General features: G+C 37.9%; 1 protein-coding gene across 1 annotated transcript in view; it reads right to left on the reverse strand.

Moving 5' to 3' along the window:
• Positions 1–2,234: 2,234 nt before the first annotated feature.
• Positions 2,235–14,831, reverse strand: part of COMMD10 (COMM domain containing 10) — a 104,328-nt gene continuing 91,731 nt past the window's right edge. The window contains exons 6-7 of the mRNA XM_084504350.1: positions 3,434–3,493; positions 2,235–2,798 (exon numbers count right to left, since the gene is read on the reverse strand). Of these exons, the coding sequence (XP_084360476.1) occupies positions 2,760–2,798; positions 3,434–3,493 (99 nt within the window). The 3' untranslated portion in view covers positions 2,235–2,759. The remainder of the gene's footprint in view (positions 2,799–3,433; positions 3,494–14,831) is intronic.

Genomic DNA, 14,831 nt, shown 5'->3' on the forward strand with positions numbered 1-14,831 from the left:
GCTTTTATTATGGCTTCTAACAGTAAGAAATTCAGTACATTTAGCAAAAAAGCACTGCTTAAGGAACCATAAATCTCTTTATCCATCTGCCAACAAAGATGAACTCTAACTATATTTTGCAGACTTTATAATCTTGGGCTTTGCTTTTTTCTATTTTTCCCTTACACATTATTTTACTTTTAAAATATTTTCTGTTAACTCTAGATTAAAATTTCTCTTTTTGTTATCCCATGCTTTAATTGATTTTGGTCAAATTTGAACAGCCTGACATTTATGGATTAGTTCAAAATACTAGGTACAGTTACACAATTGGCCATAGATTTCATAGTTAACTCCAGTTTACTTTTTCCCCCAATTTATTTCCCATTCCCCTGCTATGCAAGGTTTTGCTCTCTAACCTGCTCATGGCTTCTCGCCTTTGCCTACGTTTTCTTTCTATATATACTTTTGCTGTCTTTTCTGGTGTTCCTCCTCTTTCTTGTAGGTTCCTCACTCCCAAATTTAATCCTTGGACATATCCATTATTCTGTCCACTCCTTCCTTTTTCCCATGCTCAACACCCTGTTTCTTCTTATTCTGGCTACGACTTCTTGTTATTTTATTCTCAGATGTGCCTCCCAGATTGTCCAATGCTTCTCACTCTACCAACTGGTCCTGCTTCTGTCCCTTCCCCTAGGATTCATCAGTGGCTGCCTATATTTACACAGACAATACCTCTCTCACACTTGAACAACTGCCTCAGCATGTCCTACATCCACACAGCGAAGTCCTTATTCCACTTCAGGCATGACTTCCAGAACTTAAGCCCTGGATCTCAGAGCACTTGATGAAAGTACCCAAGAGCAGCCTTCTAGCACACAACAGATTGCCCCACAGTACCATAAGACAAGCCAGGACTTAGATGCAAAGGGGATTTTCCTACCTATGCTACCTGTGAAGCATTGCTAATGCCAGTATAGCAGAGGTGACAGTGGGGTTGTGCTCACCTGTAGATATAAACTGACCAACGCTGCAAGAAATGAGCGAGGCAGCAAGTTGCTGCTGAATAGAGAGACAGAGGAAGAGACATCTGCAAGCAGTAGTGTTATAACCTTAGAAGATAAAGCATTTTGCCACTGGCTTGATTGGAGGCTTGATTTTGTTGGCAGCAAACTTTATAAGGCGTATGGTTTAAGAGTCTACGGTGCAATGGTCAGTGATTTCTTCTTTCCAAAGTGGTAACAGTGTTACCTTACAGGAATGGTATGGTATCATATGGTATTTTGGTTAAGAACTATGATAAATCTGTTTTTTTTTGTTTGTTTGTTTGTTTGTTTTTTAATTTTTTTTTTTCCTTTGGTGCTCTTTACTCACATGTAGACTGTTGATCTCCTTAACTTCTTAATCTTTTCTAATATCTCTCAGCTCAGGTAAGTGGTCCAAACTCCTCCTGTATTGAGCTGACAGCATAATCCCTAATAAAGAGACACATAAAGCTCAAAACAAGCCTCCAAAAGCAACAAAACAAGAACTGTGGCACAAGAGGACCTAAAAACCGCAGTTCGAAACATACCTTTTGGCTATACTTATATCTAGTGTCACAAGCAAACAACTCTCAAAAGAAAACTGGCTGCTTGGGCATTAAACATCCCTGTTTCAGGCATCTGAAAGAAAAAAAGCCTTGTTCAGTGAATCCCTTAAGGAGAAACAGAGACATGCTAATACTGAAGGTTTTCACATCCTTTCACCTTTTGTTAGCCCCAAGTAGAAGTCACATACTGTGCCCATTATTAAGGTGCAGCAATGAACTGACTGGCAATGACTGGCAAGAAACAAGAACTAAGATGACTTTTACCTTCTCGTACTGTTCATGAACTTCCATTCATCTGGAACTAATGTGTGAAAATATACTAACTTGGCCTTTAAGTCACTGTACTTTATTTCTTCCTGTTAGCTGTAAAAACAGTGGTGGACAACATTAGGAAGAATCAACAAATAGCTTTCAGAAATCTGGCTGTCAGACTACTTCAGCGTTCTTTGTTATATACTCGAAGTTCTCTCCCCCCAGTTATACACCATACTACTTATGATTCATCGGTATGCATGCAGTGCTAAGAAGCTGTATTTATTCTCAGTGCCAAAAGTAAACACTGCAATCAGTGACACTGTTGATTAAAAACATATTTTTTTCTTGTAAATAATTAAAAATAAGAAAGACAATGAAATAAAAATAAAACAGAAAAAAAATCAAGACATCAGTTTATAAATTTTGAATTTATTTTGACAAATTTGCAATAAGCATTATTAATTGTGTCAGTCAATAACAATTCAAAAGGATAGAGACTTCATTTGCTGTGTATTTTCTTACTACTGTTACTACTAAGTTTTATATTGCTTTTATGCATAAAAAATAGATTCAATTCCTGGTCTCTCACTAGTATGCAAATTTATATCAAATCAAGTGTCGTAGCTAAAAGGACAAAAAAAGAAAAAAGAAAAACAAACTGAGGCAGGATAGCATTCTCTTTTTTTTTTTCTTCAAGTAAAGCTACTCTTTACAACTCCTCAGAAAACTAGAAAAAATCCATTAGAATCTTAAGACTCTTAACAATGATTTCTCTTGGTTAATGTTACTACTGTAGCTCTAAAAGGAGATAAGCCATATAATTTTACAGGAAGCAAACTACTGAATCCTCCAGCAAACACAGCTTGGCAATCTATCTTCGATTCAAAATAATGAGGTGGCAGGAGTGTGATGGAGAAATAAGTCTTCAAAAACATCACGTAAGGGAATCCAGCTGTGCTTGTATAGTTTCCAGCTATTTAAAGGAACAAAAAGAAAAAAAAAAAACTCCACTCACATAAGATATTGTTTAGAAACATGCAAACAGAAAAAAAACCAACATTCCAATGTCTTCAACTATGCATACTAAATCTATTCATATAGCAATAAAAAAATCTTGTACTCATGAATATTTGTTTTTACGTGAAGCTATTAGAATTCATTGCTGCAGTTTAAATATTCAAATTTTAAAGAAACAGTTGTCTAAATACTGCCTTTTTACATGCACAGATGTTTTGCTGTGAATTTCCAATGCATAATAACAAGGTAAAAAAATAATAGAGTTCATTTTGACTGGATTATGAGCCTGGCATTTCGACATAACACAAAGATGCTCTTTCCAGAGAGCTTCTCATTGTTAATCATCAGCTGCTCCTCTAGACCTAGCCACCAGGTATGATTACAATGACTCCAAGACCTGCCTATTCCAAATTTGAAAGCACAGACTCTTCTTGAAAATGCTTTATGTGATCAAACAAATCCAACAGCTTTAATTAAAATTGGATCCATTTTCCTTCCAATTTCATTAGATTTAATTCATATAGGCAATACTTCCTGCTGAGCAGCATAAGGTGTTTACAAAGGAACTACAGTATTGTAAAATCTACAGACCTTGTTATAGAACTCAAACAGCTCCTGATGGCTAAATTCTACAAACACTTTCTTCAGGTTCTGTGAAAGAAAAAGAAAAAAAAAAGAAAGGAATAAGCAAACTCTTTTTTTTTTCCCCTTTTGGTATTCATTCCAGTAATTCACAGTGCAGGTTTAAGCTATATGAAAGATAGCATTTGCAATAGTTAATTTTCCTTCCATTTGCTACAGCATCCTTCATATATGCATATTCCACTTTAGTGATGAATTCAAGTCCACAGGTATATCTGTTCTCCTGCTGTAGAGAATAATAATAAAATATTCTATAAACATGATTTTGTTAGCTTATTTGTAAGTCACAGATAAAAATGAAAGATTACATTCACCTTGCTCAGCAGTTCATCTAAGATCTGGTAAATAACATCATACAAAGTCAGTAGTGTATTTGATTGAACCTGAACAGCTATTAATGTACTGTGTGTTAGCACAATAAGAGCTAATAATAACTTCCATTCATTAATCTAATGGTTATGATGTTAGTATGCTGACATTGTTATAGGCATCTACACACAGATTCAGCCAAAGTTAACAATTAACACAACAGCTTCAAAGCAGTCCTTTAACAGTAGTAAAAAAAAAAAAAACAAAACAAAAAAAAAAAAAAACACACACACACAAAAAACAAAACAAAACAAAAAAAAACCACACAACTGATGGAAATGACTGTGAATAAAACAGATGGTAATAATCCCCTGCATGCGTGTGCTGATGTCTGTGGAGATGGGGGTTAAATTAAAATCTCTATCCTGCTTAACTTGCTTGCATGAAACAGGTAGTTTAATGCCTGCTACTTTCAATCATAGTACCAATCTATCCAGACTGTTTCTTGTCTTATCCCTTCTAGTTTGCTTTGTCACTTTCCTCCTTTTAAAATAAATATGTAACTATTACTGCACATTCTGTGTGTTGCTGCTAGATTTTCCAATGCTTGGAGGCATTCCTGAGGATCACAGTTGCACTTCCATTAACACTAACAGGGTTCTCTGAAAACTGAATCTGTGGACATGTCTACTCACAAAACATTAGCTGAAATGACGTATACACACTAGTTTCATTAAACTGGTACCAACCCGATGTACCCCTTAAAAAAAGTAGAGAAATGCTTGTTCAACAATTCAGCTTAAATTAGCAAGGGTACTTTTGCATATGGACAAGGCTGTGGGCCAGATTCTGTATATTCTAACACTGATGCAAATCTCAATTTAAGTCAAATAAAGCTGCTGAATTTGGCACACCAAATTCACAAAAGCAGCAGAAGCCCTGGGAACTCAGGATAGGTATTGCCTGATGCCTGTTCCAAAAGCAAACTGTAAGACACAGGAAAGGGATAAAATGACTGGGGCCAGACTGTCTGGTGCAATACCTCCTCCTCGCTCTGCAGAAAGAAGGATCCTTTCCAACAATTTCAGGAAGGCTACAAAAGCCTAGAAAAGGACCAGTAATTTGCATGAGAGACCAATCTTCCCCCTCTGGGAAGGAACAATGCAATTCTGGGAATCGTACGGTGAATACGAAATAAAACTACCAGAACAGCAGTCCTCTTTGCCATGATTCCAGCTGATTCCCCCTCCAAACAGCATAATGTAGTGACAGGGAAGTAAAAGCATTTTTAAATGCATTCTACCAGCTCAGAAACAAAGAGAAAGCAAACAAGTGGTTTCTTCAGAAAGGAAAAGGGGTAGAGGAAAGAAGAAAAAAAGATATGCAATTAGCAAATGGATCCAGCCTGGATGTCTGGCGTTTGCAGTTCCTGAAGGATTTTGGTGTTTGAATGGAAGGAAGTAAAACTGAAAAGAGAAGGTTCAGGATAAAAGGAAGATATATAACTTAAAATTTATTAGTCACAACAAATGAAGTCAGGGTCTTCTCTTGAATGGTTTCTGGCAGAAGAGTCTGCTGGATTTCAATACAACGGTTTCACAACATCTTCTGAAAGGGGCAGGTTGGGTATGTGACACCTCTAACCAAGATCAGTGTGATCATACCAGATCTCATTTCTCCGAGCTTCACATATCCATCAAGACTGGTGTCTTCTGGTACTACTTCAGATCAGAAAGCAAGATCAGCTTCTCATATACAATAAAAGACATTGAAACGCTTGTCTTTCATATTTTTCTCTAAGCAAACTGAAGTAATGTAAGTCACTGGTTAGGGCAGGCAAATGAAAAAAGTGTGGTCATTTCAATTGAGGTTCTCTTGGTGCTTAGAAATAAATCGGTGTTCTTTATGATCAGACTGCGATCTCCTCGTTATTTAATAGTCATGGTCTGATAAGTGAGACAAAATTCACATTGCATTGTGGCAGGCAAATGTCTATGGAGATCTAAAAGAAAGCATGGAGTCTATAATTTTGTGCCAGTCTGTTTCTCATTTGGGATGGTTCAGTGGGACAGAGGATATAACAATCTTTTATGAAACGTGTGCATGTGCACCTAATTCTTTGCTAAAATAGAATTGTTTCTGTATGTAAAAAACTTGGTACATCTACAATAAATACCACTTCAACAGTCAGCAGTGTCACAAAGAACAGTGCAGAAATGTGGCACCAGCTGAAAATGTTCTTTTCGCTGTCTTGTATTTCTTACTAGCATTAGTCCCTTGAGGAAGGTGCCAAACGATCATTGTTACATGATCAGGAGTTCCCACCTAAACCACAAAACCAACATATCACAAATGGGTTCTTACAAGTAAAATCTATGTCAGAACAGGCTGACGGCCCCTCATTTTAGCTGAGATGTCCATTATTCACTCAGTGCCCTTAATCAGTGAACACAAATAGCTGTAATTAAAACATAATGTGGACTAGGTTATAATCCGGTTCTTTAATTTTTCAGTAGAAGAGTATTAAAAATGACTATGTATCTAAAATATTGCTAAAGACCCTAGAGTAGGCAAATTCTTAATCTACTTTAAGCAATTTTGCTCTGATAAGGATACAAGACTACCCACTGCAATCTTTTTTCATCCATAACTAAAACATAGGATAAAAAAAATCACTTTCAGCTTACTGACTTAATTAAATGTCACTGTGTGCAGAGGAGTCTCAGCCTATTTATGAAAAGTGCAGTTAAGCTGCCTTCTTTTATCTATACATACAAGTTTTCAGATGCAGCCTGACCTAGTATGCGTTTCGCAGAACATAAATAAGAAAACAGTAATTTGCTGGATGTCTAACTTCTCTATTCATTCTATCAAGTGTATCATTCTCTTTCCTTCTTTCCTGGTAAGTTTTTCTGTTTCCCCACCCCCTTATTCTTCACCTTTACTTTTTCCCTCATTTCTGCCATCTCATTTTCTTTTTGCTATTATTATCTTCACGTGAAATAAAAGTAACAGAGCAACCAGAATACTAAACAGTTTGGAATAGTTTATTCCTATTGTCACACTCAGTCACTCCAATGTTTTTTGTAATTAGATAACAAATTTTGTCCTTGTGGCAGTAAAATTTTCATCTCTTATTTCTGAGTTTCACCCTTGAGGGTGACTGCTTCACACCATCAGAGAAACATAGTTGAACAGAGATGTTAATTATATGAATAAAATAAATACCAAGTATTAATTCTTTGTATAGCCTTGAAAATGTCAGGATGGGCTTTTTGTCTGAGTCAATGTCTAAGAAGAGTGGTGTGGGGACAGCACTGGAGTGATACGCTGAACTGGCAGAGCTAAAGAGTTGATTTGCACCATCTTCGACTAACTACAGTTGCTGCTAAGTTCAGTGTGCTCATCTGGTGTTTAACGTAACAGAACATTGCATTTACTACTTGCAAAGTTGGCGTGAATCGCAGACATTGCCCAAGACAAATCTTTACACCGCTCTGAATCCACTGCAGGGAATATGGTAATAAGTTTTCTGAAATGTATGATTTAACATATTTGGCCATGTATCACTACTGAATGTATTTTTAAGTGTTAAAATTAAATTTTAGTGCCATTTTGCCTTTTTACATTTAGATGGAATCTTATTTCATTCTACCTCTTCTCTCATCCCAGGGATGTATCAATTTACAGCCTACTGAGAATTTCTCTAAAATTCTAATCAGCTTAATTGATAGGGTTGTTTTCCCCTCTAAACTATCTTCTCATTTATTGTCTGGTATCCTTACAAACATTTTGTAACATTTTCCCCGGTCTCTAAACAGCTGTTCAAAAACAAATTTCCTTGTTGGGTGGGGGCATAGAGGAGAGAAAGGGGCAAGGGGGAGTGGAGGAAGTGGATGAGAAGCAGAAGGAAAAGGAAGACAAAACCTTCCAGCTCCCAGTGAGCAGTGATATGCTACCCTATACAGAACAGCTATTCTGAATGTATGGGTAATTCTACAAAATAACCGCAGTGTTTAATATATACTCAGCTTATAACCGCCAGCAGCAGACAACTAGGTAAATTTTCAGGTGAATATAATCACCAGCATAAAAGGATGAAGATTCCACTGCACAAGATGTAAAACAGACTCTCCAATTTCTCATTGCCTTGGCTAACAATTTATTTTAAACATATGTATCTTCTCAATGCAGTCTTTCAGTGGAAACCACACAAAAAATAATTCTCCTTAGAATATTTCAGAAAGCAAATTCGTCAATTCAGAAGGCAAATTCCTGGTTATAATCAAAGTGGTTTTTTTTTGTTTGTTTGTTTTTGTTTTTGCTTGGTTTAATCAAATCCTCTTGATACTTTTATTTTAATATACTACTCAAAAGGCTTTATTACTAATGACAGAGTTTTGCAATCTTATTTATTGCCCAGTCATATTCCACACACTTAACTCCCTTACCTCGGGCACACACATAGAACAAGGCACCAGGAGTTATAAATAAAAGGCAAACTTCTGGTTTGAAAGCTAACTTGAACATGAAAAATTGATATTGCTATCATAGTTCTCAATTGCAAAGCTGTAACTACTTTTACAACATTGCACAATAAATGCCAAGTATTCTGAAGCAAACAGATGGAGGGACAGGCTGGTTTGTATATCTAAATGTCTACTGATAATGATAATGCTCTATGACTGAGCACGCATTAAAAAAAAATACAGTATACTCAAGTTTGTTAATAGTAACTAGTTGAAACAACACATATACCCATCTCCATATCTAATATAACATTCAATACTACCTGGAGCCACTTATAACTTACATTCAACAGATTAATGTCTTCACATTTGCTTTTCATTCTCTGATTTATTTCTATTAGAAATCCTTAAAATCTGACACAATGGAAGGATATAGATAATTAATTAACAGCCAAATTCAGATGCATTCCTAAATAGGCCCCAATTGATTCTTAGTAGTCTGCATTTCCCTGTGGATCTATCAGCATCTGTGCTACATCAGTTCAGAATTCCCGTGAATTTCCTTGGACCCTGGAGAATGATGTATTTGCTTAGGCACATACAGATGGGAAGAGGGTCATAAGTTGTATCTCACAGAATTTATCAGTGAGTTTAAGCTGCATGGTCAGAAAGATGAATTGTAGTACGGTAAGAAAAGCAGATGTGTTAAAACAGACCAGAACCACTTAAAAGCACACCTGTTCCTTAACTCTCTGCGCATAAGAAACAGCAATTAAAACTTTATGTTCTTACAGCTCTGGATGGATGTAATTCAGTAGGACACAGGGAGTTAAATACCAACTTACATATTCCAAATTGCACTTCTTTCATAATCATCAAAAAGATGTGATCTTCAAACTTTATTCTTATTCCAAGCTTATTTCCATCTCCAATACCAAATATTTTATTTTTTTTTAGTGAAATAAAAACAACCCACAAACATGCCTTAGGACTGAATTACATGCATTTTGAAGTCCTCGGCGCGCAAATGCTGTAAAACAGAATATGTTTCATACTAACTCGCTCTCTTCCTGAACATTAGTTTGTACACATACTGCATTCTCCCCTTAAAGTACTATTTCTTTTTCAAATAACCATAAGGAACTCAGATTCCTTACGGTATTTAAGAAGGTCAAAATCGGCAGCTGAGGCATCCTACTATGGATACCCTTCTCTCCATTTTCAATGTATTTGTTCGCTCCCTAGCTAATTTGTTAGTTAATCAAGTGTTACTGGAAATGAATGGTTTGGAGACAGACACAGATAACCTTACTCCAGCAGACCCAGGATCTAACCTTGCATTCATGGAAAACACCTAGAATAAACTCATTGCACAGTCTGCTAGTGAGCCAACAACTGCAGGAATTTGGAGATGTGCAGGAGACCTTACAGACATCTAAACAAACAAGAAATGTCAGTCATTCCCATTTTCTCCTCCTACTCTCACACAAATATTCATTAATGGCTGGCTGAACTGGTGCACAGCTAGCTACAGAGGACAAATGGCGTACAATTACTAAAAAGACCACACAGGCTGGGGAGATCACAGAACACCAGAGACAGACAAAACTCTTTTTTCACAGTATGGGAGAAAAATGCTTTTAAAATCAAGACAGTTACCTTGAGGTAAACTCCCGTGAGAAACAAAGAACTAGAATTTTCACCTCAATATGCATAGTTAGAATAAATATTATCCTGTTAAAGCAAAGTTTTTTTGTTTTGTTTTGTTTTTTTCCGAACAGCTGTATCCAGGCAGAGGGTTACTTTGCCTTGAATGCACTAGGAATTTACATTCCTATAAATAACATCCAGTTAGGCTGGCTGTTTTTTAAAATATTCTTTGAATGAAAAATCTCTTAAAAACAGAAATCTAGAGTTGTAGGGTTGTCATTTCTGTGCAAAGATTATGTTAAATCCTTCTACAATAAATTCTTCTACAAAAGCATCACAGTGAACTACTACACTTTTGGGGGAAAATAGGTGGTATATGTATCACTGCAATCCTATCACAATAAAATATTTAGAAGCACATTTTTTTAACTGATACCTCGTATGTTCTAAGTATGAAAAATGGCTCGTAGAAGATCTGTCGGAAGTCTGACTTCCTTCTATGCCTATTCTGTATTTCATATATACTCTCAGATATTATCCCCTTTTTGGAGACAGCATATATACATCTATACCTATACATATACACGATGTAAGTTCATTACTGATTCCTCAGTAATCTCCACCCAGAATTAATGATTAGCAGCATAAAGTATTTGTTTGCACAAATGTGTCATTGTAATTTCAGGATTCAGTAGGAAAATGTGTAGGTATAATTGCCAAATATAGCATCTACAAGATATATTTTAAAATTGTTATTTTCTTTCACTAATGGGCCTTCACACAATTACTAAGAATGCCAGTGATTAACATAAGGAACACAAGTTCTAGACATGACAACTTTCTGATTTCATGTCTCATCTAATTTTGCAAATTTTACTGTAAGAATACTGTAGAAAGCTGTCTGAAGAAGCAACCTCAGTAGAATTTTTTTGTTTTTGTTCTTTTAAATCTCTCTTTGTATTAAAGTTCGCTGTATCAGATATGGAAAAAATGGTCTTTGGGAAGACAAAATTGCTGTGTATTGTTTATATAGCATGCAGTTTTTAACAATCAGAATGTACATGTAACTTCCTTATTTATTCGAAACTTTGATTTGACTCCTTTTATTCCTGAGAAGAAATTAAATTACTTGATCTTTATTGTTACGGCACAAGTTATTTAGCACACAAATTACAGTATATAAAAATTATGTTCATGAACACTGCAAGGAAAGCAGGGAGCTGCAACTTTGTGTCTGATTTAATTCCACAACGGCTATCATGTAAGTCTTTAAATGCCAAGGAAGACCAGTAAGTTCATGCTTCCATTCTAAAGATATCTCAACATCAAGACCGACACAATAGTCTTACACTTAACTTTGATTGATTAGGAACTTACTTTTCTTCCTGTGCTTGTAGAGAACTACTGCTGAAGAAACAGACAGATCTCATCAGTCAGCATACTGGCTCCAGACATGCTTTACAGCTTTTCTGACCTTACCTGTTCACCAGATTTGAATACAGACAAATTCATTTTTGACAGAGTACACACGAAGAAGATGTCATGTAGGCATGGTTGTGAAATATTTCCATTATTATACTCAGAAAAAAAATCCAGTTCTAGGATGCTAACAGAACTGAGTATAAAGTACAATGTTAGCCTAGCATTGGCATCTGAAAACTTAGATTATGGACTCAAGCAGCAAACACTAAGACCTAGAAAAGTGTCTTGGCACAATGAAGCTCAGCCCTAGAGCATCACATGCAGACTGAGATAGGTTTGATCATATATACACAGTGGACAAAATTTCTTCCCTTGAGGAGAGCAGCTCAATGATGCAGACAGAGTGTTTAGAGACCTTCTCAGAAAGCTTGCTCATGAATAACATGATTAACAGTGAGTTACTAATCCTTTATGTTTGAATCAGACATGCATCTGATGGGTCTGAAGAAAGCCAGACTTAGCAAAAGCTCAAATTGTGATGCAAACTGTTCAGTAACCTGCCCCATTGGTCTCCATGAAAAGCTGGACAAAACCTCCTGTGTCAGCAAGAAGAAACTTGGATTACTGTGGTCTGCCTCTACATCTACAGCAATCGTTCTGACAGGGATTTTAGATGGTATAATCACGCAAATGAATAACACTTTAAGAAGGCTTCAGATGAATGGAGGAAGCTGGCATCTTTTTAGAGTGTTAGCTTCTAAGCCTACCTGGTTCAGTAAGATACTGAAACATTGTATTGTCTTACCACAAAAGCCTTTTTTCACTGCTAGAAAATATGAAAGTATCTATTGTTTCTACTGAGGCACATGAAAAGAGGCCAGATAAAAGACACCAGCAGCAAGAGGAAAGATCTAAGGAAATGCAAATCAATGTGAAATCAATTTAACTGATGAAAATACCCTTCCCCCCCAAAAAAAAAACCAACCAAACAAAAAAAAACAAAAAAACAAAAAAACAAAAAAACCTGCTTAAATATTTACAAAATATGAAAATTAGATCATTTGTAAATTAGTTCTTTTGTTTCAGATGGGTCACTAAGAGTATCAACAATTTGGATTTTGTTGGACAGCAAGGCAAAGATAAAACACTTTTTTGTTGTTGCTGTTGTGCTAAAAGCGTGTTCATGGCTGTCAGCAAGCACGTCTCTGATTTGTGGGCAAGCCATTCCTGCCATGAGCAGCTGGGTGCCCGCACACAAACCTCAGCTGCTTGACGGGGGTGGAAAGCTGTGAAGAGTGAGGGATGCTAAATACCAGCATCATCCCGCAGGGATTCACAGACAGACCTCTCAGGGAATGAGACTGCTTGAAAAGTGATCTGATCTATATACATATATATTTTCCGTATTAGGAAGGAAGTCACATATTAGTTTTACTGTACTCTGAGAAATGGAGCAATGTATTGGGTCTATGTAGCCAGGTTTTGGTAGTGTGCAGACAGCAAGGGCGGCTCTGTGTGCAGAGCCCAGCAGCTGCCCCATGTCACAACCACAGCCAGCTCCAGCTGCTTCAAAAAGAGACCCTCCACTGGCCAGAGCTGAGCCATGAGCGACGCTGAGTGGGCCTCTGGGAGAACAGAGTTAAGGGGGGGAAAGAACTGCTGGGCAACAGCAGCTGGGAGAGAGGAGTGAGAAAATAGAGCAACAGCCCTGCAGCTCCCCAGGTGAGTGCAGCAGGAGGGCAGGAGGTGCTGCAGGCAGGCAGCAGCAGTTCCCCTGCGGGCTGTGCAGGGAGAGGCCCCTGGTGGAGCAGGCTGTCCCCCTGCAGCCCATGGGTCCCACATGGAGCAGATCTCCACGCTGCAGCCCCCCCATGGGTGGAGGAGCCCCCGGTGGAGCAGGTGAATGTGGCCTGGAGGAGGCTGTGGCCCATGGAGAGCCCCCGCAGGAGCAGGCCCAGGGCCGGAGCTGCAGCCCGTGGAGAGGAGCCCACGCAGGAGCAGGGGGTCTGGGGGGAGCTGCCGCACACCCGTGGGGGACCCGTGCTGGAGCAGTTTGCTCCTGGGGCATGGATGGATGGATGGACCCCGTGGGACGGAGCCGTGTGGGAGCAGTGCTTGAAGAGCTGCTGCCTGTGGGCAGCCCTCCAGGCTCAGTTGGGGAAGGACGGCATCCCTGGGAGGGACCCCACGGGGAGGAGGGGCAGGGAGGGACTGTGAGGGAGTGGAGGAGACGAAGTGTCAGGCACTGACTGCAGCCCCCATTCTCAATTCTCCTGTGCTGCTTGTGGGGGAGGAGGTGGAAGAGGGTGGATGGGGGGGAAGATGGTTTTAGTTTGCTCTTAGTTTTCTCTCTCTAGTCTGTTAGTAATAGGCAATAAATTAAATTAATCTCCCTATGCTGAGTCTGTTTTGGCAATGGCAGTTATTCATAAGCAATCTCCCTGTCCTATCTCAAACCTTGAACCCTCTTCCATCATATTTTCTCTTCATCTTCCTTTGAGGAAGGAGAAAGAGAAGGCAGCTGTGGTGAAGTTCAGCTGCCCAGCAGGGTGAACCCATCACAAGCAAACGTACAGTTTTTTGCTATCGTATTCACAATGTAGAAATAAATACCTGATTCCTCAAAAGTATCTGTTCCTCACCAAAAGCAGCTAAGCAAGGCTTGAACCTGGGCTACCTGTTTTGCTCATGGACATGCTGACATCAGTGTGGTCAAAAAGACATCACCAGCAGATGACACAAGCGAACACGAGCATTTCTTGGGCAACACGGAAGAGATGAAAAAAGGAAAGAGATCTTTAAAAGCAAAGTTTCTCAAATTCAACATAAAAGTTTCTCCTTTTTACAAGTTTATTTAAAAAAAAAAAAAGTAATGATGGGATGGCCTTTTCTGATTATGACTGCAAAATGAAGACTCACTTTTTATTGACTGCAAACCAGAAACAAGAAACTGTTCTTTGTTGTTTTTGTTAATGAATCACCTGCAGCATAACAGACCAGAAGGCAATGGTTCCACTAAACAATGAGGAAACAACCACTTCAGCATGAAACAATCCACCAACAACTTTTGTTTCTCGGTTTGTCAATAAAGGTTATGCATGGTCTAATGATGAAAAATTAGCTGTTTGGATTTTAGGCAATTAAATTTCATTACTTTTACTTTGTTACTTTTGCTGAAACATTATTTGCAGCTTGATACTGTGGTGTGGTGTGAACTCTTACTGCTTACAAAAAAAAAATGGACAGATTGGTAAGGTGGTAAGGACAGAATTCCTTACAGGGAAGATGGAATCAAACCACTAATGTTTTTCTTCAAAGCCAAAATATGAATATAAATATAGGCAGTACCCTCTCAGAGAAGGAGAAAAAAAACATTTTGGCTAACATAAGCAATTTGCAAGAGGGTATTAAATCTTTTTTTTTTTTTTTTTTTTTTTTTTTTTTAATTTTCCACAAGTCTCTGTGCTATTGAATTACAGTTCATAGAGATTGTTTTA

Source organism: Aythya ferina (assembly GCF_964211825.1).
Source record: "Aythya ferina genome assembly, chromosome: Z".
Lineage (NCBI taxonomy): Eukaryota > Metazoa > Chordata > Aves > Anseriformes > Anatidae > Aythya > Aythya ferina.